The sequence below is a fragment of the Sorex araneus genome, chromosome 3, assembly GCF_027595985.1.
Source record: "Sorex araneus isolate mSorAra2 chromosome 3, mSorAra2.pri, whole genome shotgun sequence".
In the NCBI taxonomy this organism is placed as follows: Eukaryota; Metazoa; Chordata; class Mammalia; order Eulipotyphla; family Soricidae; genus Sorex; species Sorex araneus.
Window position 1 is genome coordinate 219,467,028 of NC_073304.1, and position 22,229 is coordinate 219,489,256.

Sequence of the window (22,229 nt, forward strand, 5' to 3'; positions counted from 1 at the left end):
GGGAGAGGCTTGAGAGGAAGCTTGGACGTCTGGTGGGCAGCCCAGGTCCTTAGAGCTGACCTGCCCCTGACAGGGCTGATGCCAGCTTCCATTTCTCCTGCTCCTGTACGTTTGTGGTACCTGGGGAACAGTTCCCTAGCCTCACCTCCTCTGCCCAGCCAGAGAGTGATCACGGGGCTCTTTTCTGGAAATGTCACTGAAACTACAACTACTCGTGAGTGACCCACATGGGGTAGCTTCCCTCTCTAGAACCCTCGGATCCCAGAAATCAGGTGACCAGTGGCCACATAGTAGAGGGGCTTTCCCTTCTCCCAGCAGCAATGGCTACTTTCTATCAAGTCCATCCCCGCCCTCTAGAGCCAGGGGGAGGGCATTCATTAAGCCATGGCTTCAGGATGGAGGCCAAGGGCACAAGCAAATCGCAGGCGGCGCCAACACCTCCCTCTGTCAGAGGGTGGGCAGGGAAGAAGGCTGTTCTGAGACCCGCTCTGATGCCAGCATTGTCTATGGTGTGGCCTTAATCAAAGCATCTAACTTCTCCACGGCCTCAGTTTCCCTCACATGTTAGTCAGGGGAGGAGTGGGATAAAGGAGTTCATTTCTGCAGAGACTGTTTTGAGGAGTCTCTGGCTGTGAGATGGTGTCCTCTGAGGGACAGCAAAGAGATGTTCATTTCCACCCAGATGCTCTTTAGAATCTTCTGAGCTTTGAGCCATGTGCTGTACTAGGAAGATGTTTTGGGGTGCTGAAGGGGGAAGAGGTTTGGGGTCACACTTGATGGTGCTCAGGGGCTCCTACTGGCTCTGTGCTCACAGGTCACTCCCTGCTCAAGGAACCGGGTGGTGCCAAGGACCGAGCCTGAGGCTCCCGCATGCGAAGCCAGTGCTCCTGCCCTTTGTGCCATCTCCTTGGCTCTGATGAATGTTGTTTGTTTGTTTTTTTCCTTTTTGGGTCACACCCGGCGATGCACAGGGGTCACTCCTGGCTCTGCACTCAGGAATTATCCCTGGCAGTGCTCAGGGGACCATATGGGATGCTGGGAATCGAACCCAAGTCAGCTGCATGCAAGGCAAACGCTGTGCTATCACTCCAGCCCATCTGATGAATGTTTTTGAAGGAAGGAAGGGGGGGGAAAAGAGTCTTCGTGTGCAGTGCCAAGCCCAGTGCTGGCTTGCAGGCACTTCATGAACGAGCCCATTCTCTCTTCCCTTCCACTAAGACCTGCCAACTCCCTGGGTCTCTGGGGAGAGAAGTGGGGGTGCGATCCTACAGTCTCTTCATTCCTCTGCCCCTCACCTGCTTGGGTTCCCTTCCAGCCAGGCCTCAAAGGGGCAGGGCTCCAGAAAGCCCGTGGGCCCTTACCTACCTCCTGGGACTGGGTCACCCTACCCTCTTGCTCCCGAGGCCCGGGGCGATGCTGCATTCTCTAGAGAGAGAGAGGAGGTGGTGGAGAAGAAGGAGCAGGAACCCTCCACCCTCCCCTCCCACCCACTCCAAAACAGTGTCTCAAGCTCCAAAGTCAGCGCAGGGCCCAGCCTAGATGAGGCTTCTGTGTTGCTGTCTTGGGTGGAGAAACGGGTCGGTAGGATTGGAACTGGGGAGAGGTCAGTGTGGCAGAAGAGAACCTTCTGGATGGGATGTTAGGGATCAGGAGACATGACAGAGAAGCAGGGTCTGTGCTCGTGCTAGGAAACCCCCAAACTTGTCGGAGCTTGGGGACACCTCTGCTGTCTAAGGACAGTCATTAATCCAACAGCTTATTTGGGTGAGTGGCTTGGACCACACCCGGCAGTACTCAGGACTCTGCACTCAGGAATCACTCCTGGCAGTTTTGGGGAAGCATGTGGGTCGCCGGGGATTGAACCAGTCGCGTATAAGGCAAGTGCCCTCTCCACTATACCACTGCTCCGGTCCCAAGCCAACAGCTGTTTGGGATGCCACTTTTAGGAACCCAGCACCGGGACCCCTGCTTTGGGCAATTCCTCTGAGCCACGCAAAGAGGCCCCTACGCTAGTCTGATGGAGGGGACGCAGAGGTGCAGGGAGGAGCCCAGAGCTCAGAACACCTCTACATGCTGGGCACTGATCTGAGTTCTCATAGCAATAAATCAGACGTGGACCTCGGCGCCATCTTGCCACATTCAACAGAGAAGAGGCCAGGCATTCTGGTGAGCAACGCGGCCGTAGAAATGCTCCGGTCCCGAAACCAAGCCAACAACACCGGGGATCCAGACGGAGGAGGTACAGCCAGCACACCTTCTCCAGATAGAGCCCTGGCGACACTGAGCAGCAACTAACACGGCTCCGGCTTGTGGGACTGGCACACATCCAAACCTTTTCTAAAAACTGAAAACATACAATCTTTTAATGGAAAACCAATTATCAAATGCTTCCTTAATAGGGCTGTCTTTCTTGGGGGGAAACTCCAACAACAATAGTGAGTTTTGTTTTGCAATATGGAACGTAATCAAGGTAAAGAGAAAATGAAATGAAATTCATCAGTTATACAGTTGGGTGTGGGGGGCGGGGCGGGGGGTATACTGGGGATTTTGGTGGTGGAATATGGGCACTGGTGAAGGGATGATGTTTGAACATTGTATAACTGAGACATAAACCTGAAAACTTTGTAACTTTCCACATGGTGATAAAATAAAAATTCAAAAAAAAAAATAAATAGGGGCTGGAGTGATAGCACAGCGGGTAGGGCGTTTGCCTTGCACGCGGCCGACCCGGGTTCGATTCCCAGCATCCCATATGGTCCCCTGAGCACCGCCAGGGGTAATTCCTGAGTGCAGAGCCAGGAGTGACCCTTGTGCATCGCCAGGTGTGACCCAAAAAGCAAAAAATAAATAAATAAATAAATAAATAAATAAATCGGACGTGGAGGTGGTCTCCTGCCATGTCTCGGGCGGTCGCTCACGCAGCTCAGAGAGGCCCACCCATAAGTCCCAGGTCACCCAGCAGAGCTCCGTGTCACCTGGGTCTTAGGACTCCAGAGTTTTTGCGTTTTCCTTTATGCCACCACGGACACTGTGAAAGGGGGCCCCGGTGGCAGGACTGCAGAGGGGCGAAAGCTCCCCGCTGAGAGTAGCAGGGCACAGAGGGCAGAGAAGGCCTGGCTGGGGCATCCTGGCAGCCCAGACCGGGCCAGCAGCCAGTGAGGACAGGCTCGGGCAGTGGCCAGCTCTTCCCTTGGGTTTGCTCCTGGACTGGTGGTTGATGTTGAGGCTGCAAGCCAGGGTGTGGGCTGAATGGCTTTGTTGCAGGCAGCAATGAGAAACAGAGACAGCCCCAAGGAAAGCCCTCTAGGCATAACAAAGGAAAGTGGACTGTGGGGGGGTGGGGGGGAACACTACAATCTGGCCCTCACCCACGCAATCCCCAGAGGGCCTGGGCTAGCAGAGACACAAAAGGCTTCTTGTTGGGCTGCAGGAACAGAGACCAGTGGTGGCAAGGGGAGCCTGGTGGTCACCAGGGAGCAGCAGGAGGACCCCTAGCCCCTCGACTGCCGGCCTCCAGCCCCCCAGGCCAACTGCTCCCTGCCCGCTTGTCTGGTGGGAATGTACCACCCCTGCCCCTTACCCCTCCCTGCACTGCCAGGACTGCTCGTCCCCTCCGGCCTGCACCCCTCCTCCTTCTATTCCCAGAAAGCCAGGCAGCCGCGTGCCTCAGGCTTGTGTTCTCCTGTGACTTCACCGTAAAGTGACTTCTCTGAAGAGTCGAGGAGCCGGGGGACCGAGGCCGCGGGGGTGCAGGAGCTCAGGCTCCCTTCCTCACCCTCCCACCTCCGATCCACATGGCCGCCTTCCCCGGGGTCACTCTGTCATTCGGGATCAGTGTTTCTCCAGGAGGTGACTATTTGGAGGAGAGGTAGGAATACAGGGCTGGGGGGGTACCGGGCTGGGTCCAGGGCCTCACTTCAGGGAGACTGGGGGGGGGCAAATGGAGCAGAAACGGGGAATCCGAGCACCATCAAGGCAAGGGTGAGGCCGGGTAGGAATGCCCCTAAGCACAGGCTTCCTGGAAGACTCAGGCCTGCACCCCCACCTCCCTGGGCTGGACTCCTGGGGAAGAGCAAGGAGACAAAGGCTCCCTGTGCCAACCCCCCAGCCCCCAGGGAGGGTGATGTCAAGGTGACCTCGAGCTGTTCTCCCTGGGCTCCGGGCCTCCTTGGCAAATGTGGCCTCCCAGGGCATGACCGAAACCAGACTTGGGCTAATTCTTCCCATCTTCCACCATCACAGACATGGGCTATTTCTTCCCATTTTCCATCTTCACAGACGTGGGCTAATTCTTCCCATGCTCCACCTTCCCTCAGTGCACAGGGCATGCTGCCTCCTTGCAAAGAGCAGAGGCAGGGCCTGGCATGGATGTGCCAGGCTGCGGGCTACAGAATTACTCCAGGCGAGCCCAGCCAGAGGGCATGTCTGGACTTTGGTGTGTGTGTGTGTGTGTGTGTGTGTGTGTGTGTGTGTGTGTGTTTTCTTTCTTTTTGGGTCACACCCGGCGATGCACAGGGTCACTCCGGGCTTTGCACTCAGGAATTACCCCTGTCGGTGCTCAGGGGACCATATGGCATGCTGGGAATTGAACCCAGTTCGTCTGTGTGCAAGGCAAACGCCCTACCCACTGTGCTATCACTCCAGCCCTGGGCTTTTTTTTTTTTTTTTTTTTTTTGCTTTTTGGGTCACACCTGGCGATGCACAGGGGTTACTCCTGGCTCATGCACTCAGGAATCACTCCTGGCAGTGCTCGGGGACCATATGGGATGCTGGGAATTGAACCCGGGTTGACCGCGTGCAAGGCAAACGCCCTACCCGCTGTGCTATCGCTCCATCCCCCCTGGGCTTTGTTTTTAATTTGCCCATTTGTTTCAGTTTTCAGCCACACTCAGTGGTACTCTGGGCTTAGCCCTGTCTCTGTACCCAGGGATCACTCCTGGCAGGGCACAGTGGACCATATAGGATGCAAGGGATCGAAACCAGGTTGGCCATATGTAAGACAAGCAAGCCCTATCTGCTCTCCTGCCCCAGAAGGCACATCTGGACTTGGTAAAGGGTACACCGGGCAAGGAGACACTGGGAGAGGCAGATCTGAGATCTCAGGGCCAGGCAACTTGGGCCCCGGTGCCAGCTGGGCCTACAGCCCCACAGCTCTGGTCAGATCTCTTTTCTGAACTTATCAGCGGGGTGGCTGTGACCTGCTTGAAAGTGGCTGAAAGGGGTCAGCTGACCGTAAGGCACAGCCGAGGCCATCAGGGAATGTGCCTGGGTCAGCTCAGGATATTTGCACAGTGTGAACTGGAGGCGAGGCGGGGCTTCTGATTAGGATGAGGATGATGGTGGTCAAGTTCATTTTAGGGACATAGCCAGTGGTGTCCAGGGACTACTCCTAGCTCCGTGCTTGGGGGTCACCACTGGTGGAGTTCAGGGGACCATGCAATACCAAGGATGGGATTGGGGCATTCTGCTCACAAAGCCATTCATTCAGGCTCCCTCTGGGCCCTGGGGCTTATTCATAATCAATGTATGGGACTGGAGTGATAGTACAGTAGGGCACCTGCCTTGCACATGGCCCACCTGGGCTCAATCCCCTCGTATTTCATATAGTCCCCTGAGCATCACCAGGAGTGATCCCTGAATGCAGAGCTAGGAGTAACCTCTGAGGATGGCCAGGTGAGGTCTCAAAACAAAAACAAGACAAAACTAAACTAAAAAACACAAAGATAATCAGTCTTCTTTGAAGTGCATTTCTGAAAGGCATTTTCTTTCTATCCTTTCCTTTTCTTTTCTTTCCTCTGTGCTAGGGACAGAGCACAGGGTCTCCTGCATGCAGCAAAGCATTCCTTGGACCTTGCTACCCACCCCTGAGAGATTTGTGAGCCCCTTCCTCATGCTCAGGCAACTGCGACCCCTGGGACTGGGGGCGAGGGCCAGCTGGTAGTCCCGCCAAAGAGTCTGTAACCAGACGTGAGAAAGAGACAGACAGCGTGTCCAGACATTTCAGCTTTGCTGCTTTAAATGTCAGTTTTTCGGGGTGGGGGGGGTTGTTGTTGAGCATTTGCTCTATAGATGTGAGACTCTTGGTTCAATCCCCAGCACTGCAAGAACCAAAAGCATGGGGACAATGGTGGTGGGTTGGAATATTACATGCCTGTAACAAATTCATCATGAACAACTATATCAACCATGATGTTTACATAAAGTGGAAAAAAACAAACAAACAAAAAGAAGCAAAACACAGACCCCAAACCTCTGTTTTTCTCTGAAGCAAAAAGAATGTCAGGGGCTGGAGTGATAGCACAGCGGGTAGGGCGTTTGCCTTGCACGAGGCCAACCCGGGTTCGAATCCCAGCATCCCATATGGTCCCCTGAGCACCGCCAGGGGTAATTCCTGAGTGCAGAGCCAGGAGTAACCCCTGTGCATCGCCAGGTGTGACCCAAAAAGAAAAAAAAAAAAAAAGAATGTCAACGAGGGGCCAGGAAATTAGTGCGAACCGAGTTCCAACCCTCAGGCACCCATGGGTAGAACCTGGGTGCCAGACAGAGCATCACTGGGAAGAACTCTTTTTTTTTTTTTTTTTTGCTTTTTGGGTCACACCCGGCGATGCACAGGGGTTACTCCTGGCTCTTCACTCAGGAATTACTACTGGCAGTGCTCAGGGGACCATATGGGACGCTGGGATTCGAACCCGGGTCGGCCGCGTGCAAGGCAAACGCCCTACCCGCTGTGCTATCGCTCCAGCCCCAGAACTCTATTTTTTAAAAAAATGAATGAAAATAGGAGGAGTAAGAGGCCAGAAGCTGGGGGAGAGAGGAGGGATGGAGGGAAAAGGACAGATCTAGGCAGGATGAGGGCAGGAGGGGAGAAAAGACTGATCTTCCCAACCCCCCACAGGAGGTCTGGACCAGCGGGGCTGTGAGTGGGCAGCAGGGGGCCCCTTCCCGGTGATGCCAACACTAACTGCCAAGCAGAAGGGAGGCCAGGGAGGGGAGGGAAGCTGGGCAAAGGGGATGGAAAGCATCCAGGAGGACCTTGCTCAACACACAGGCCTAAACAGGAGGCTGCCACGGGGAGAGACCCGACAGGTAGCTGGGGCTTCTTGGCTCCTGGAAGCTCCCCACATTCACTGCACAGGTAGGTGCAGCCTTAGCAGGGGCCGGAGTGGGTGGAGAGTGGAGGGGCCCACCGGGCCCTGTGCCCCCCCGGAGGACCGGGCAGGCCCCTGCCTCTCTCAGGACCCAGGTCTTATCTGCAAATCGCAGGGTGGGGGGTGGCGGCACTTGTAACTGCCAAGGTTCTTTCCTGTGACGGCTGCGGGGAGTCATGGAAGGAGGGGAGCAGGGGGCCTGGCGATGAGCTGGCTTCTCTGGAATCCCCATTTCTTTCCCCCCACCCCCTAAAGGCTTTGCCTCTGAGGTCACAAAAGCCCTGTCCCCAACCCACGGACACCCGCACGCACGCTCGTTAAAATGCAGACAGTCCCGCCCTCCTCCCGTTCCACGCAGGCGAGCCCCGGGGGCCCCGCGGTGGGGTTTCCAGGGTCCGGGTTTTCCCGGCCCCGGCAGTCCGGGGCCTCGGGCCACCCGGAGCGGCGGGGACCCCGGGGCGGCGGCCGTCGGGGCCGCCCCCGCGCCGCCCCGCCTGGCGGCCGCCGCGCCCCCGCCGGGCAGCCGCGCCGAGGGCGGAGGCAGGAGCGCGCGCGGCGGGGAGGGTGTTGGCGAGCGCCCGCGCGCTGTGTATGGTCTAGCGCAGGCAGCTGACCTTTGAGGAGGAAATCGCTGCTCCCGGCTCCTTCCTGTAGTAACAGCCGCCGCCGGAGCGCGGGCCGCAGCGGCAGCCGCGGGGCGCACTGCCCGCCCCGCAGACGGCTCGGCCCCAGCAGGTGGGTGGCCCGGCCGCAGGGGCCCCGCCGCTCCCGCCGCGCGCGCAGCCCCCTACCCTGAGGGGGCAGGCACGGTCGCCGGGACCCCGAGGGGACTTGGGTGCCGCGGGGATGGAGGACGCGGGACCGGGGTGGACGCCGTGGACGGGGGGCGAGACGGGTGCGCGCCGTTGGCTCGGCCGCGGGCAGGGGGCGCTGCCGGTTTGGCCTGCGACGGGGACTGGGGGGCGCAGCTGGAGGGGGGCCGCGGGAGCAGCGCATGTCCCCCTCCTCGACCCCTCCGCCCCGCATCCTCTCTCCCAGACCACCGCGACCACGTGCCCACGTGGGGCCCGGCCCCGTGGAGGCCGTGGGGAGGGGGGACCGGTCGGCGTCGTGGAGCCTGGCCTCTAGGCCGCCGTGTCCAACCCCCAAGGCCCGTGGCAGGAACTGGAGCTGGGGGTTCGCAGTCAGGGAAGGGGGTTCTTGCAGAGGGCCCAAAAGTTTCTCTTTCAGTTTCTGGCTTGTCCCTTCATTGGGGGAAGCCCCAGGAGCGGGGCGCGAGGGGACAGGAAGACGGGGAGGGCGCCTGACTCTGGAGAGCAGGTTCCTGGTTGGAGGGTCGGGCGTCCTCTCCCCACTGAGAGGGTCCGGGATGGCTGGCGGGGCCGGGCGGGGGGCGAGGCGCGTGCTCAGCCCCGCTGGCCCTAGGTGCGCCGACATGGCGGGCTGGATCCAGGCGCAGCAGCTGACGGGGGATGCCCTGCGCCAGATGCAGGCGCTCTACGGCCAGCACTTCCCCATCGAGGTGCGACACTACTTGGCGCAGTGGATCGAAAGCCAGCCCTGGTAGGTGGCCCTGGTCCCTGGAGCCCCACTGTGGCTGGCCCCTGACGTCCAGGCCTGGGACCTTGAGATCTACCCCCTGTGGTTTAATGGGATTCTGGCCCTGCTCTGCTTGGAAGGGTGGTGATGTTCCCCCCCCCCCCCCCGGGTTAATTAAGGGGAACAGAGAAAGAGAGCCTGGGGAGGGGACAGAGGGAGGGGGTGTTACTAGACTCTGATCCCTGTGGACCTGCCAGCAACTGGCCCTTTGGTCCTGGAATGCCCGTAGTCAACTCCCTTGGCACTTGACCTCTTTTCCTAAGGAGGTGCCGTAGCTGACTTTTCTCCACTCTCGCGCCCCAAGGGATGCCATCGACGTGGACAATCCCCAGGACCAAGCCCAGGCCACCCAGCTCCTGGAGGGCCTGGTGCAGGAGCTGCAGAAGAAGGCGGAGCATCAGGTGGGGGAAGATGGGTTCCTGCTGAAGATCAAGCTGGGCCACTATGCCACGCAGATGCAGGTGGGTGCAGGCACCGAGCCTGGGTGGGCAAGCCGCCACCCCCTCCTTTCGCCAGAACCCCTGGGTTTTTTCCTGGCTTGGCCACTGACTCACCATGTGACCGTGACCTGAGTGTCTTGGCCACATTTCTGGGCTTCAGTTTTCCCCGCCCCCTCTTTCTAAGTCAGACCTGGCTGAGTCCTTTAGCAAATCATCTGGCCAGGGGAGTCCCCCAGAGAAGGTCATTCTGTACAGACCAGTTAAGAGGAGCTGGACGTCGACCAAGTGTAGGAGAAATAAGTCAGACAGATTCTAGAAAGGAAGGAACAGAGCAAGCAGGCTTCCCTTGTGGGGCGACTTGGAAGCTGGGAGACTTAGATGAGGTAGGGAAGGGTATGGACAGAGCTGCCCTGGAAGCAAGATAACAGGGATAACAGGGCCTTGAAGGATGGGTGCGTTTTTTTTTTGCGGGGGGGGGGTTACACCTCTTGGCACTGCTGCGGGCCTACTCTTGGCTCTGCTCAGAGATCACTCCTGTGTGCTCAAGGATGGTGGGGATCAATCCTGGGTTGGCCTCATGCAAGGCAAGTGCCCTGCCTGCTATACTCTCACTCTCTCTCTCTCTCTCTCTCTCTCTCTCTCTCTCTCTCTCTCTCTCTCTCTCTCTCTCTCTCTCTCTCTCTCTCTCTCTCTCTCTCTCTGGCCCCAAAGGGTAGGTTTTGATGGCAGATGTGTCTTTTCCCGTACACCAGGAGAGAGAGAGCACAAGGGGGAGAGGAAGAGAGTTTTTTTGGCTTTTGTTTGTTTGTTTTTGGGTCACAGCTGTCTATGCTCAGGGGTTACTCCTGGCTCTGCACTCAGGAATTACTCCTGGCAGTGCTGGGAGAACCATATGCGATGCTGCGGATCAAATATGTGAAGAGACAAGTTTTAGTGGAAGCAAAGAAAGGGGTATAGGTAGTAATAACAGTCAAGAATTTAACTTGTACTTTTTTAGTGAATCCTTCTCAAAAACCAGCAACGAGAAGCCAGAGAGGTACTAGGGCAGGCAGGGTATTTGCCTTGCACGCAGCTGACCTGGGTTCAATCCCTGATGCCCTGTATGGTCCCCTGAGCTCAGACACAGGAGTAAGCCCTGAGCACCCCTGGTGTGGCCCAAAACAAAAACAAGACAAAACAAAAACCCAAACAAACAGACCAACAAAAAAAAAACCCAAGCAACCCTGCGCCAGAGAAATCAGAGAACCGGGCCAAGGGTGTGTGGGGGAACAGGAGAAGCCTGGGAGGAAGAGGGAAACGAAATAGGAAGCCAGAAGCCAAAGCACACGAGGGTGGAAAGTACCTTGAACTTGCAGGAGGGGTCCCCGCTCTGAGCTCAGCTGTTGGCTTGTTTGTCTGTTTGAGGAGCGACTCACCCTCTCTCCGATTCAGTGTTGTCCTCTGTGAAATGGTGCCAATGGTGTCTCCTCAGGTCTTGGGGTTTCTGTGTCGTCAGAGCTGGAGATGGTGGCAGAGCGATGTGCTTTGTGACCTGTGGCTTCTAATTCACTGCCGAGCAGCAAGGAACTTGTGTGTGTGTGTGGGAAGTCACAGAGAGAGAAAGAGAGAGGGGGGGAGAGAGTATCGTTAGTTGGGTGGGAGCAATAGTACAGCACATACTCACCTTGCATGCTAAGAGTTTCATCCCGGCATCCCCATTATGGTCCCCTGAGTACCACCAGGAGCAATTCCTGAGCACAGAGCCAGGAGTAGCCCCTAAGCATTGATGATTGGGTGTGACCCAAAAACTAAAAAGAGAGATTTGGAGGAGCCGAAGCCCCTGGTGAAAGTCCCTCCGTTCCTGAGTCTCCTTGGGGAACGTTGAGAGGCAGGATCGTGGGAGAGGAAAGGGTGAGACAGTAGACTGGTCTGTGCAAAAGGGGGCCACGGGTCACCGCTTTTGGATTCTTCCAGAACACATATGACCGCTGCCCCATGGAGCTGGTGCGCTGTATCCGCCACATCCTCTACAACGAGCAGAGGCTGGTCCGAGAAGCCAACAATGTGAGTGTCTGCGGTGCGGGCGCCGGCGCCGGCATGGATGGGGTGTGTGTGTGTGGGGGGGCATCTGTCCAAATGCCTCTCTCTGCAGACACTGTTTTCTAATAAATGCTGGAGAAAAGAAACGAAGGCAGGGTCATAAGCAGGGGTGGAGTCACCGCTGGCCCAGGACCTGGCTCTACCACTTACAAGCTGTGTGATCTAAGCACATGACTTACCCTCTCTGATTTAAGTCTGCTTCTTCCATTCTGAATAGGGGTTATAATAGGACCTAGCTTGTAGGGATTGTGGGAGCGTTCAGTCAGGGTTAATTTTGTGGGGGAAGGATGTACAAAGCAATGAAACAGAAGAGGAAGCACTAGATGCGCGCGCACACACACACACACATACACACACATATATACGCACGCACACACGCACATACACACATCTGAAAAGTCAGTTTATGTCAGAGACCACAAATCACTGGGGAAAAGATTTTTTTTTTTTAGGGGGAAGTGAAGGAATCACACCCAGTGCTGCTCAGGGCTCACTCCCGACTCTGCTCAGGGGCCACCCTGGCAGTTCTTGGGTGACCGTATGCGGTGCCAGGGATCAAACTGGGTACGGCCGCATGCAAGGCAACTGGTACTGTCTCTCCAGCCTAGAGATTTGCTCTTTATGGTGCTGACCCCAGTTTCAAGATCACCCCCGCTGGTTCCGTAAACATGTCTGAAGGGGGCGCTGTGTCTGTCACGCTGGGCGGGGCTGGGAGGCAGAGCCCAGATCCCTGTGGGAAAGGGCATTTGGGACAGAGGTGGGGGAGGACAATGTCCTGATGGAGAAACCACCTGGATGTGAGGGTGGGGAGGGGTGAGCCAGCTCATGGGCGTGGCACCCACAGGGCTGCATAGGGAAAGCCAGGGAGGGGGCAGAAGCAGGTCCTCAGCGACCAGGCAGTGTCCCTTATTGTCACCGTAGAGTTCTCTGTGGACATACGAGCTCCTGAAATTCAGTCTCTAGCACAGGGGTCGCTGTTCCTCTCCCGAGCCCCTCTGGGCTCCTCGCCTCAGGGGGTGTGAGGTGCCCACAGACCAGCTGAGCTGGGGGGTGAGGGGGAAGCACGTCTCCCGGCCGCCGAGCCAGGCTTTCCAGGACCGAGTGGCACTGTTTGAAATTGGCCCATCAGCGAAAAGCGAGCTGAAGAGCCAACCTCCGGAGGACGTGGTGCAGAATGTTCCAGAGTGAGGAAACATTGAGTGCAGAGGCCCTGAGGCAGGGACGCGCTGTGTGTTCAAGGAACAGAAAGTCATCATTGTCCTTGGACAGCCAGGAGGCGTGCGGGTATGGGGCCTGTGGGAGGGAGGCCGGCTTTGATCCTGAGATTCCACCCGGAAGGCCCGAGAGACTCAGTCGGCTAGTGACGGAAGGAAAGGATCTAACCGGTCACTGAACAGGCCGGACCCACGCAGGCCTCGGCGGTGCCTCCCTGGCACTGCCCATTGCCGTCCCCGACACCACCTGTGAGAGGGGTCCCTTCTTCCTGTGGTCAAAAAAGCATCCAGAGCACGGACACGGATGACGTGGGTTCACGTGCCCTCGTCCCCCTCCATCCTGGCATCTCCGTGACCTTGGGTGGGAGAATGGCTGTGAAATGGGGAAGAGGAGTCACAAGCAGGAAAGCCAGGGGTGTCCGGGCCACAGGCGGAGGCAGTTTCAGCAGAGCACACGGGGATGGGCCTGTCTGGGAGACGCCGTGGACTGGAAGTTCCTATTGTGCCGGGTGAAGTGCCCGCCTGCCCCTGCCTGTTCCCCGTCTGCTGATTCTCACCAGAGGTGCTCGCGGTCCCCCGACCCTGAGTGAGAGTGAGCACCGGGAGCCACTCAACAGGCTGGGGCACAAACTGTGCACGTGGGAGCCCTGGGCTCCATCCCTGGCATCACATGGTGCCCCGAGCACCGTGCCCCAAGCACTGCTAGGGGCAGTCCCTGAGCACCGCCGGGTGTGGCCACAAAAGAAACAGAATGTGTTTGCATCCCTCTGACCGGAAACGCAGCTCTGGGGAGGTCCTCGGCCCCGGCCCCGGCCCCGTGCCCGAGTTGGCCTTTCCTTGGGAGGAGGGCCTGCGTACCCCCGTCCTCACTGCCCTGCCCCTGCCTGCAGGGCACCTCGCCAGCCAGCAGCCTCGCCGATGCCATGTCCCAGAAACACCTGCAGATCAACCAGACGTTCGAGGAGCTGCGGCTGGTGACGCAGGACACGGAGAATGAGCTGAAGAAGCTGCAGCAGACGCAGGAGTATTTCATCATCCAGTACCAGGAGAGCCTGAGGGTCCAGGGTGAGCCTGGGGGGGTCCTGCGGTTACAGCAGAGCGAGGACCACTCTATGAGCTCCTGCCACGGACCGGGGGGAGGCAGGATGGTGTCCACCTCCTCCCATTGGGTCTTTGTTTCGGTTTGGGGGCCACACCCAGCGCTGCTCTGGGGTTACTCCTGGCTCTGAGCTCAGGGATCACTCCTGGTGGGCTCGGGGCGGGGGGCATACGTGGTGCTGGGGATGGAACCTGGGCCTATCACAGTGCGGGGTGCTGTGGTGCCTCCTCAGCTCAGAGAGCCCAGCCGGGGCCGCTGAACCCGCAGGAGCGCCTGAGCCGGGACACGGCGCTGCAGCAGAAGCAGGTGTCCCTGGAGGCCTGGCTGCAGCGTGAGGCACAGACGCTGCAGCAGTACCGCCTGGTGAGTGGCTGGGCCGGGGGGCCACCTCCCGAGGGCCGCCCTGCGGTGTTCTGGGGGTCATCCGGGCCGCTCTCCCCGCCTCAGGAGCTGGCCGAGAAGCACCAGAAGACGCTGCAGCTGCTTCGCAAGCAACAGACCATCATCCTGGACGACGAGCTAATCCAGTGGAAGCGGCGGCAGCAGCTGGCGGGGAACGGGGGCCCCCCCGAGGGCAGCCTGGACGTGCTGCAGTCCTGGTCAGTGGGCACCGAGGGGCGGGCGGGCCTCTGGGAGGACTGAGGGCGCACAGGCTCCTGGGTGAGGTGGAGCCAGGTGCTGGGTTCTCAGCGGGCGGGGACCCCGCACCCGGGGCCGGGGAGGGCGAGGCCGTGACCCGGGGGTCTGGGGGCTCCCGCAGGTGTGAGAAGCTGGCGGAGATCATCTGGCAGAACCGGCAGCAGATCCGCAGGGCCGAGCACCTGTGCCAGCAGCTGCCCATCGCGGGGCCGGTGGAGGAGATGCTGGCAGAGGTCAACGCCACCATCACGGACATCATCTCGGCCCTGGTCACCAGGTGAGGCCGCCCCCGGGCGCCTGGCGTGGGGACGGCTCAGCTCACACTGGGTCTCTCTCTGCCCGTCCCTTTGGCCCTCCTGTCCCCGCCTCTGACTGCCTGGGCTGTCCTTGTCCCCTGTGTCTGCTGGCTGCTCCCCCCCACCCCCGCGCTTCCCCGGGGCACTGGGTCCGTGCGGGGCGGCCTCTGCCCCCGGGCCCGGGAGCCCCATCCGCGGCAGCATCATGGCAGCGCCCACGGCGCCCCGTGTCCCCGCAGCACCTTCATCATTGAGAAGCAGCCCCCGCAGGTGCTGAAGACCCAGACCAAGTTTGCGGCCACCGTGCGGCTGCTGGTGGGTGGGAAGCTGAACGTGCACATGAACCCGCCCCAGGTCAAGGCCACCATCATCAGCGAGCAGCAGGCCAAGGCGCTGCTCAAGAACGAGAACACCCGCAAGTACGTGCCCACCCACCCACCCGCTGCCAGGGCCTCGGCTCTCCCCATTCTGCCCCTTCCCTCCTGCCCGCCTGCCATCGCCTGCTGGGTGACCCCGGGCCTGGGCTAAGCAATAGGTCTCAGTGTCATCCAAATAGACTCCGGGGGCCTTGTTCCTTTCATGTGTAGCAGAGCTGACATGCCCAGTGGTCACTGCTGTGTGCCCAGTGGTCACTGCTGTGTGCCCAGGGGGACATGGCTGGGGGGCAGGGGGAGAAGCCCTGTTCTCAGGCTACAGGATGTGCAGGGAGCCAGATCCGTCTGTACGAGGAATGTGGAGACTGCGATAGTGACCTGAGTGCCCAGGGAGGGGCCCCAGGGCCAGTATAGTTCGGCTTCACTGTGTCTGGGCAGACTCGGTTCTGGCTGCTGCGTGGTTGCTTCAACATTTGAGGATGATGATGAAGACAGAGCAGTTTCTCCCTGGACAGGTGTAGGGACCCTCCTAGATGTGCAGTCGAGGAACCAGAACTATCACTAGTCCAGCAGGGAGGGCACTTGCCTTGCATGTGGCCAACCCGGCTTTGATCCCCAGCATCCCATATGTTCCCCCAGCCTGCCAGGAGTGATTCCTGAGTACAGGGCCTGGAGTAACCCCGGGCACCGCTGGGTGTGACCCTCCCACCAAGAAACCCAAACAACCAAAAAAACAAACAAACCAAAAAAAAAAAAAAAAGACCAGTTCACTCTAAGGCCGAGTCTTCAGGGCATGGCTGAAGGGGGGCTGCCATGTGCCATCTGGGCTCCATCCCTGCAGTGCCACACGGCAAAGAATGTTGAAGCATCAGGCACTGGGAAGCCAGCAGTGGTGTAGAGGTACCAGCACGTGATTGACAGGGCCATCGAGGAAGGCCCATCGAGGGGAGACTTGGGTTTAGACACAAATGAGAAACCCTGGGACATTTTGGGGGGTGGGGCAGGGACATGCTCAGTGGGCTGAGCAGATTCAATCTGGATTTGATCCCTGGCACCCTCTTTTCCCCTAAAATGAGTTTGGGAAGTCCCCCGACATCACCCAGTATGGCCCCAAGAACAAAACAAAATAAAAAACGTGAGGTAACAGGATGAGGTGCCAAAGCTTGGGGGGTGCAAGCAGGTGTGCGTGTGGGCGGGTCAGGGCAGCCCCTCTGGAGTGGGGCAGAGGAACCCTGGGGGCCAGGCGGTGTGCCAGGGAGGGTCACAGTGAACCTCAGAGGCAGGTCACAGCATAGATTTTAGAAGCTTCCAGACTTCATTTATCCTGTATCCATCTTGAGGCTCAAGGGAAAAAAAAATTTTGGAGGGTGGGAGGGAATACCTTGGCTGTGCTTAGGTCCTCATGGCTCAGTGCTCAGGAGTCACTCCTGGTGGGGCTCAGGGGACCATATGAGACGCCGGGGATGGGAGGCAGGTTGGCTGCGTGCAAGGCCAGTGGGCTCCCCGCTGTACTATTGCTCTAGCCCCAACTTCCCAAGGAAGTTTTAATAGGCGAGGGGCAAAGACCCCTCCGAGCTTCTTCTGCTGCTAGAGGGTGAGAGAATCAGCTGGAGGCTCTGGAGATTCCCCCCACGGCCACAGAGGGGCCCTGACCCGGGGTCACGGGCCCGGCCCCCCACCCTGGGCCGCCCTGGACCTGGGGTTCCTCTGTCCCCACAGTGAGTGCAGCGGGGAGATCTTGAACAACTGCTGCGTGATGGAGTACCACCAGGCCACGGGCACCCTCAGCGCCCACTTCCGCAACATGGTGAGGGACAGGGGCCGGACCCCCGGCGAGAAGGTCGGCCTGGAGCCCCGTCCTCACCGTCAGCCCAGCGCTGACCACTGTGCCCTCTGACCTCCTGCCCCGCAGTCACTCAAGAGGATCAAGCGCGCCGACCGGCGGGGCGCAGAGTCGGTGACGGAGGAGAAGTTCACGGTCCTGTTTGAGTCTCAGTTCAGTGTGGGCAGCAACGAGCTGGTCTTCCAGGTGAAGGTGAGCAACTCGCCCGCCCGCCGCCCGGACCCCCCTCCTCCAGCGGCGGCAGAAGGGCTGAGCAGACGCGACCTTCCCGCTCTGGGCCCGCTGCTCCGGGTGGAGGAGTCGCCTCCCCCACCGCCCCATTTACTCCCCACTGCCTGTTGGGTGCCAGACCAGTGCCAGCTGCAGAAATTAAGGCCTTCGAATGAGGGGAAAAAAAAAAAAAGCAGGGTTTTTGCTGTTCGGTTTTGGGTCTAGTTCTTCTGGAAGGAGCGTGTGACAAGACTGAGAAGAGGGTCCATTTGAGAAAGGGGGGTGCAGGGCGAGTGCGGCCGCTCTCAGCAACCTCTCCCTGGCCTCGCGCAGACGCTGTCCCTCCCCGTGGTGGTCATCGTCCACGGCAGCCAGGACCACAACGCCACTGCCACCGTGCTGTGGGACAACGCATTTGCTGAGCCTGTGAGTCCCAGGGTTCCTGTGCTCTGCTGAAGAGCCCACTTCGGGGACAGGAGACCTGGGGTGCCCAGTCTCCAGTCTGCGAGCCGGGGCATGGGGTGAGGGCAGTGCCAGCTCCCTGCATGTTGTCCCCGCCCACCTCCTGGCAGCTTCTTTTCTGGATCTTTCTGGATCTTTCTCAGACCCCGGCGACTCTGGGTACCTGCAGGGTGGGTCTGAGTGGCTCCAGCTGTGCCTCCGTGCCCCGACCCCAGCCCGTCTCTTCCCTCTCAGGGCAGGGTGCCCTTCGCCGTGCCCGACAAGGTGCTGTGGCCGCAGCTCTGCGAGGCGCTCAACATGAAGTTCAAGGCTGAGGTACAGAGCAACCGGGGCCTGACCAGCGAGAACCTGGTGTTCCTGGCGCAGAAACTCTTCAACAGCAGCAGTGGCCACCTGGAGGACTACAGCGGCATGTCCGTGTCCTGGTCCCAGTTCAACAGGGTGAGGGGGTGGCCCAACCAGGCCCAGCTCGGACTCTGTGTGTGTGTGTGTGTGTGTGTGTGTGTGTGTGTGTGTGTGTGTGTGTGTGTGTGTGTGTGTGTGTGTGTGTGTGTGTGTGTGTGTGTGTGTGTGTGTGTAGGAAGGCTGGGGGGTACCCCAGGGAGCGGAGGCAGCAGCTGTCTCGGTGGGTGAGTCCCATGGAAGAGACTGCAGTGGGGACTGGGGCCCTTGGTCTGTTCAGGGTCTGGGACCCCCTCTTGGCTCTTTCCTTCTCTGCCCACTTTGTCCCCCATCAAATGACAGGGTCAAGCAGGTGTGACTTGGAAGGTCTTTGTCTGGCTTGGACAGTTTCACCCAGCGTGGGGAGGGCCTGGGGGTGGGTGGGAGGTGCTCTAGAACTGCTGGCAGGATGCAGGGGACAGCCTGGGGAAGGTCTGCATAGGACCAGAGCTGCCCCGTTCCTGCCCTGGGCCCCCCCTTACTTGATTCTTTGGGGTTCACAGGAAAACCTGCCGGGCTGGAACTACACCTTCTGGCAGTGGTTCGACGGGGTCATGGAGGTGCTGAAGAAGCACCACAAGCCCCACTGGAACGACGGGTGAGGACGGGGTGCCCGGGGCGGGCCAAACGTCCGCTTAGTGGTGGCGCTGCCAGTGACACTCTGTGGGCCTTGGTACCGTCTAGGGCCATCCTTGGCTTCGTGAACAAGCAGCAGGCGCACGACCTGCTCATCAACAAGCCCGACGGCACCTTCCTGCTGCGCTTCAGCGACTCGGAGATCGGCGGCATCACCATCGCCTGGAAGTTCGACTCCCGTGAGTGCCCCTCACGTCACACCAGTTTATGTCTCTGAGTCCTGGGCGCGCCCGCTCTGTCCCTCACGTCCCCAGCCCCCACTCTGTCCTCTGCATCCCTGGCCCCACAATCCATCAGCCCTATTCCTGGGGGACAGTCAGGCTCTGGGCTGAGAATCGGGGAGGGAGGACCCAGGGATCCTCCAGTTCTTCCTCCTCTGCCCGGGCCCCGGGCCTCCTGCTCGCTGCTTTGCTGGGTGGAGGGTCTGCGTGTGGCCGTGTCCTGTCCTAGCTGGGGGCTGCTGGTGCCACGTAGACTCAGGGACGCAGGGGGCCTCTGCAAGCCTGCCCCGGGGCTGTCCTATTCACAGCTGACCGCAACCTGTGGAACCTGAAGCCGTTCACCACGCGGGACTTCTCCATCCGGTCCCTGGCTGACCGGCTGGGGGACCTGAACTATCTCATCTACGTGTTTCCTGACCGGCCCAAAGACGAGGTTTTCTCCAAGTACTACACGACGGAGCTTTTTGGTTGGTCTCTGCATCCCGGGATGCTGCGCAGGGTTGTGGGGGGGGGTGGGGGGTGGGGGGTGGGTGCGGCCGTGGGGACTTGGGCCCAGGACTAGCCCCCCCCCCCCCCCGACTAGGGAAGGGCGCCCAGCATGTGCTTTGAGAACATTTTAGGGCGGGGCGATAGTCCAGCAGGTCCCTGGCACCATAATAGTCTGCCCAGCCCACCAGGAGTGACCGCTGAGTGCAGAGCCAGCAGTAAGCCCTGAGCACTGCCAGGAGTGACCCCCAAACAATACAGAAAATAATAGAATTTCAGGGCTCAGGATTGAATGAGGGAGCACGTGACTTCTGACCCAACTCCCCTGTCTGCAAAGCAAAAAACACTTAGATTCTTACTTCTGCACTGTGGGGACGGCTGGGGCATCCTCAGGCTGTCCTGCAAGGGACAGTGGCCCTGGGTATACCCAGCCTGGTGCGGTTTGGTTCCCGGGGCAGATTCTGTTGCCTGGCAGTACTGGGCCAGGGGAGCAAGTAGGAGGGACAGATGGAAGGTGGGGACCGGGATCCCCCCACCCATTGGCTCCTTTTTCGGGGGCTTCCTGGGGGGTGTCTCTGTGTCACCTTGTCCCTGAAGCCCTGGGGACATTGCGGAGGGGGTGGCGGATGGGTAAGCTATGCCTCCCTGGGTGCCCACCACCCGCCCCTTCTCCCCCTGCAGCCAAAGCCGTGGACGGATACGTGAAGCCGCAGATCAAGCAGGTGGTCCCTGAGTAAGTGGCCCCAGCCGGCTCCACTCCCCTCGCTGTCCCCACCCAGCCCACCTCAGTCTGGGGAGGGGCCGGAGCGTGGCCCCACTCCTGCAGCCAGGGGGACGCTCTCCTCCCCGACAGGGGCCTGACGTGCCTGGGCCGCTCCCTGAGGCTCCCATGTTTCCTTCGCAGGTTCCTGAGCGCATCTACAGACTCTGCGGGGAGCAGCGCCACCTACATGGACCAGGCCCCCTCCCCCGTCGTGTGTTCCCAGACCCACTATAACATGTACCCACAGAAGTAGGTTGTGTTCTCGGGCACGGTGGGCAGGACGGGGCGTTGGCAGGTGGGGGGGGGCGGGGGCGCTGGCACAGTCCGGCCTCCATCTGTTGTGACTAGCCATGCCGCCTGTGACCCTCTGCCGCGGGCATGCTCGAGTGGCCGGGAAAGGCCTTTCCTGCACACTGGGGGTTCCCAAGGGCTTCGAGAGGGGCTGCTGCCGGGAACACCTCTCTTCCAAGCTGGGATGGAGGTCTGGGGGCCTGTCTGCAGAGAGTGACCACAGGCATAGGGGTCACAGATCACTCTGGCAGTCCTCTTCCCATGTTGTGCCTCAGTTTCCTCCTCTGGAAGGAGTTGGATCCCCCCTGCTCCCCTGAGGAAGCGGTGCAAAGGCCCAGGCTGGGCCAGGGCTCCAGTCAGTCACAGGGCCTTGCCAGGCAGGGTCACCGGCCCAACCAGACAGGGAGAGGGGCACGGAGCACGACACCATTCAGCGAGGGGGAGAGATGAGACCAGCACAGCCAGTAACTGACTTAGTCCGTTCGGGGTTGTAGTTCGGGTGGGGAGTGGGGGGGAGTGCAGGGGGCAGGGCGGGGGCTCGAGAAACGGCTCCCCTCTCCCTTCCAGTGCTGACCCCGTCCTGGACCAGGAAGGAGACTTCGACCTGGACGAGACCATGGACGTGGCGCGGCACGTGGAGGAGCTGCTGCGGCGCCCTGTAGACGCGCTACACCCTCGCCTCTCCCCGCCCACCGGCCTCTTCAGCAACTCCAGGGGCTCGCTCTCCTGAGCGTCCCTGCCCCCCGCTCCCTGGAGACAGTGCTCAATGAGACGAGACACGGGGCTGTGACTGGAGTGTTGCTGGAAGTCGCAATACCTTCTGCGGGGAGCGTGTGTGGGTATGCTCGTGTGTGCGTGTGTGTGTGTGTGTGTGTGTGTGTGTGTGTGTGCGCGCGCGTGTGCATGTGCCGGGAGGGCCTGCACAGCCCCCAGGAGGGGCAGCAGCAGCCCCCTGGGTGGCAGAGACAGAGCAAGGCCTCCTGGCAGGTGAGCCGGGGCCTTCCACAGCTCTGTCTGCTCAGCAGCTGTTTGTTTGCGTGAAATTCTGTTTGCTTATTGCGGGGACCACTCCCGGCAGGTACTTGGGGGAACCATGATATGTGCAAGGGGTGCCTTTGAATTTGAGGTTCACTTCGAGCGGCCGCTCCAGCTCCGAGTGCCCTGCTAGTGACATTCGTGAAGAAGCGGGCTGGGCCTTGTGACTCAGCTGCAGTTTTCCTCCTGACCTAGAAGCTTCGCTTCCCAAGGTGTATGTGTATGTGTATGTGTATGTGTGTGTGTGTGTGTGTATGTGTGTGTGTGTGCCCAACCGAGCTTCGCCTCCCAAGGGGTGTGTGTATGTGCGTGTGTGTGTGTCCGCGCCCCTGTTCCTAGGCACATGTTGATTTGTTGGTTCTTTCCCTTGGAGGGATGCTGGGCTTCCGTGGCGACCCATGTTGGATACTTTCATGTATGTGGACTCCAGCTTCTTGTGTTTGTGGTTCCCGCAGCAGACACAGACACAGACCGAGGGGGTCTCTGTTTCTTGGCCTCCAGCAAGGGGCCTTGAAGTCTGTGCTGCAGCCCCAGCCCCCTCCTCCCCTCCCGCCTTCTTTTCTGGCCTTTCTCTCTGCGCCTGTTTACAGGAGGGTGGCTAAGTGCTAGGGCAGATCCCCCTCCTGGAAAAGGGGAAACTGCAGGAGGGAAGCCGTGCTTGCCGCCTGCCAGTGGGAGCTGGAGCCAGGAGCTGGAGCGGGCGCGTATGCGGGCAGCTGGCGCTGGAGTTATGTAACAGGTTGAGCTGTAGGGCCTGGCTCCCCCCTCCCCCCAGCTCCCGCTTTTGTACCTTGTACACAGGCCACATGTTTGTGACAAGTGTCTTTGAATAAAATATTTTGTTCATAAACTTGCTGGTATGACCCCTGGTTGGGGGGGACTGGCAGGTGGTCTCTGTGAGTGGGACCCTCCCTGCTCCTCCTTACCCCCCCCCCCCACTGGGGTCCTTTTCT

General features: G+C 59.7%; 1 protein-coding gene across 1 annotated transcript; it reads left to right on the plus strand.

The window, feature by feature from the left end:
• Positions 1-7,707: 7,707 nt before the first annotated feature.
• On the plus strand, positions 7,708-22,104 carry LOC101552631 (signal transducer and activator of transcription 5A). The gene is made up of 19 exons (XM_055130881.1): positions 7,708-7,883; positions 8,574-8,711; positions 9,052-9,208; positions 11,141-11,230; positions 13,371-13,545; positions 13,812-13,942; positions 14,027-14,178; positions 14,340-14,495; positions 14,754-14,933; positions 16,608-16,695; positions 16,801-16,923; positions 17,275-17,367; positions 17,638-17,844; positions 18,348-18,442; positions 18,529-18,659; positions 19,010-19,168; positions 19,869-19,920; positions 20,092-20,199; positions 20,809-22,104. Exons 2-19 carry the CDS (start codon positions 8,584-8,586, stop codon positions 20,969-20,971), a joined length of 2,388 nt encoding a protein of 795 aa, XP_054986856.1. The 5' UTR covers positions 7,708-7,883; positions 8,574-8,583; the 3' UTR covers positions 20,972-22,104.
• Positions 22,105-22,229: the final 125 nt, after the last annotated feature.

Coding starts and splice junctions, on each gene's coding strand:
- LOC101552631 (XM_055130881.1), top strand. CDS start 8,584: ATGGCGGGCTGGATCCAGGCGCAGCAGCTGACGGGGGATGCCCTGCGC. Junction 14,934..16,607: donor AAGAACGAGAACACCCGCAA/GTACGTGCCCAC, acceptor CTGTCCCCACAG/TGAGTGCAGCGGGGAGATCT. Junction 17,845..18,347: donor CCTGGTCCCAGTTCAACAGG/GTGAGGGGGTGG, acceptor TGGGGTTCACAG/GAAAACCTGCCGGGCTGGAA.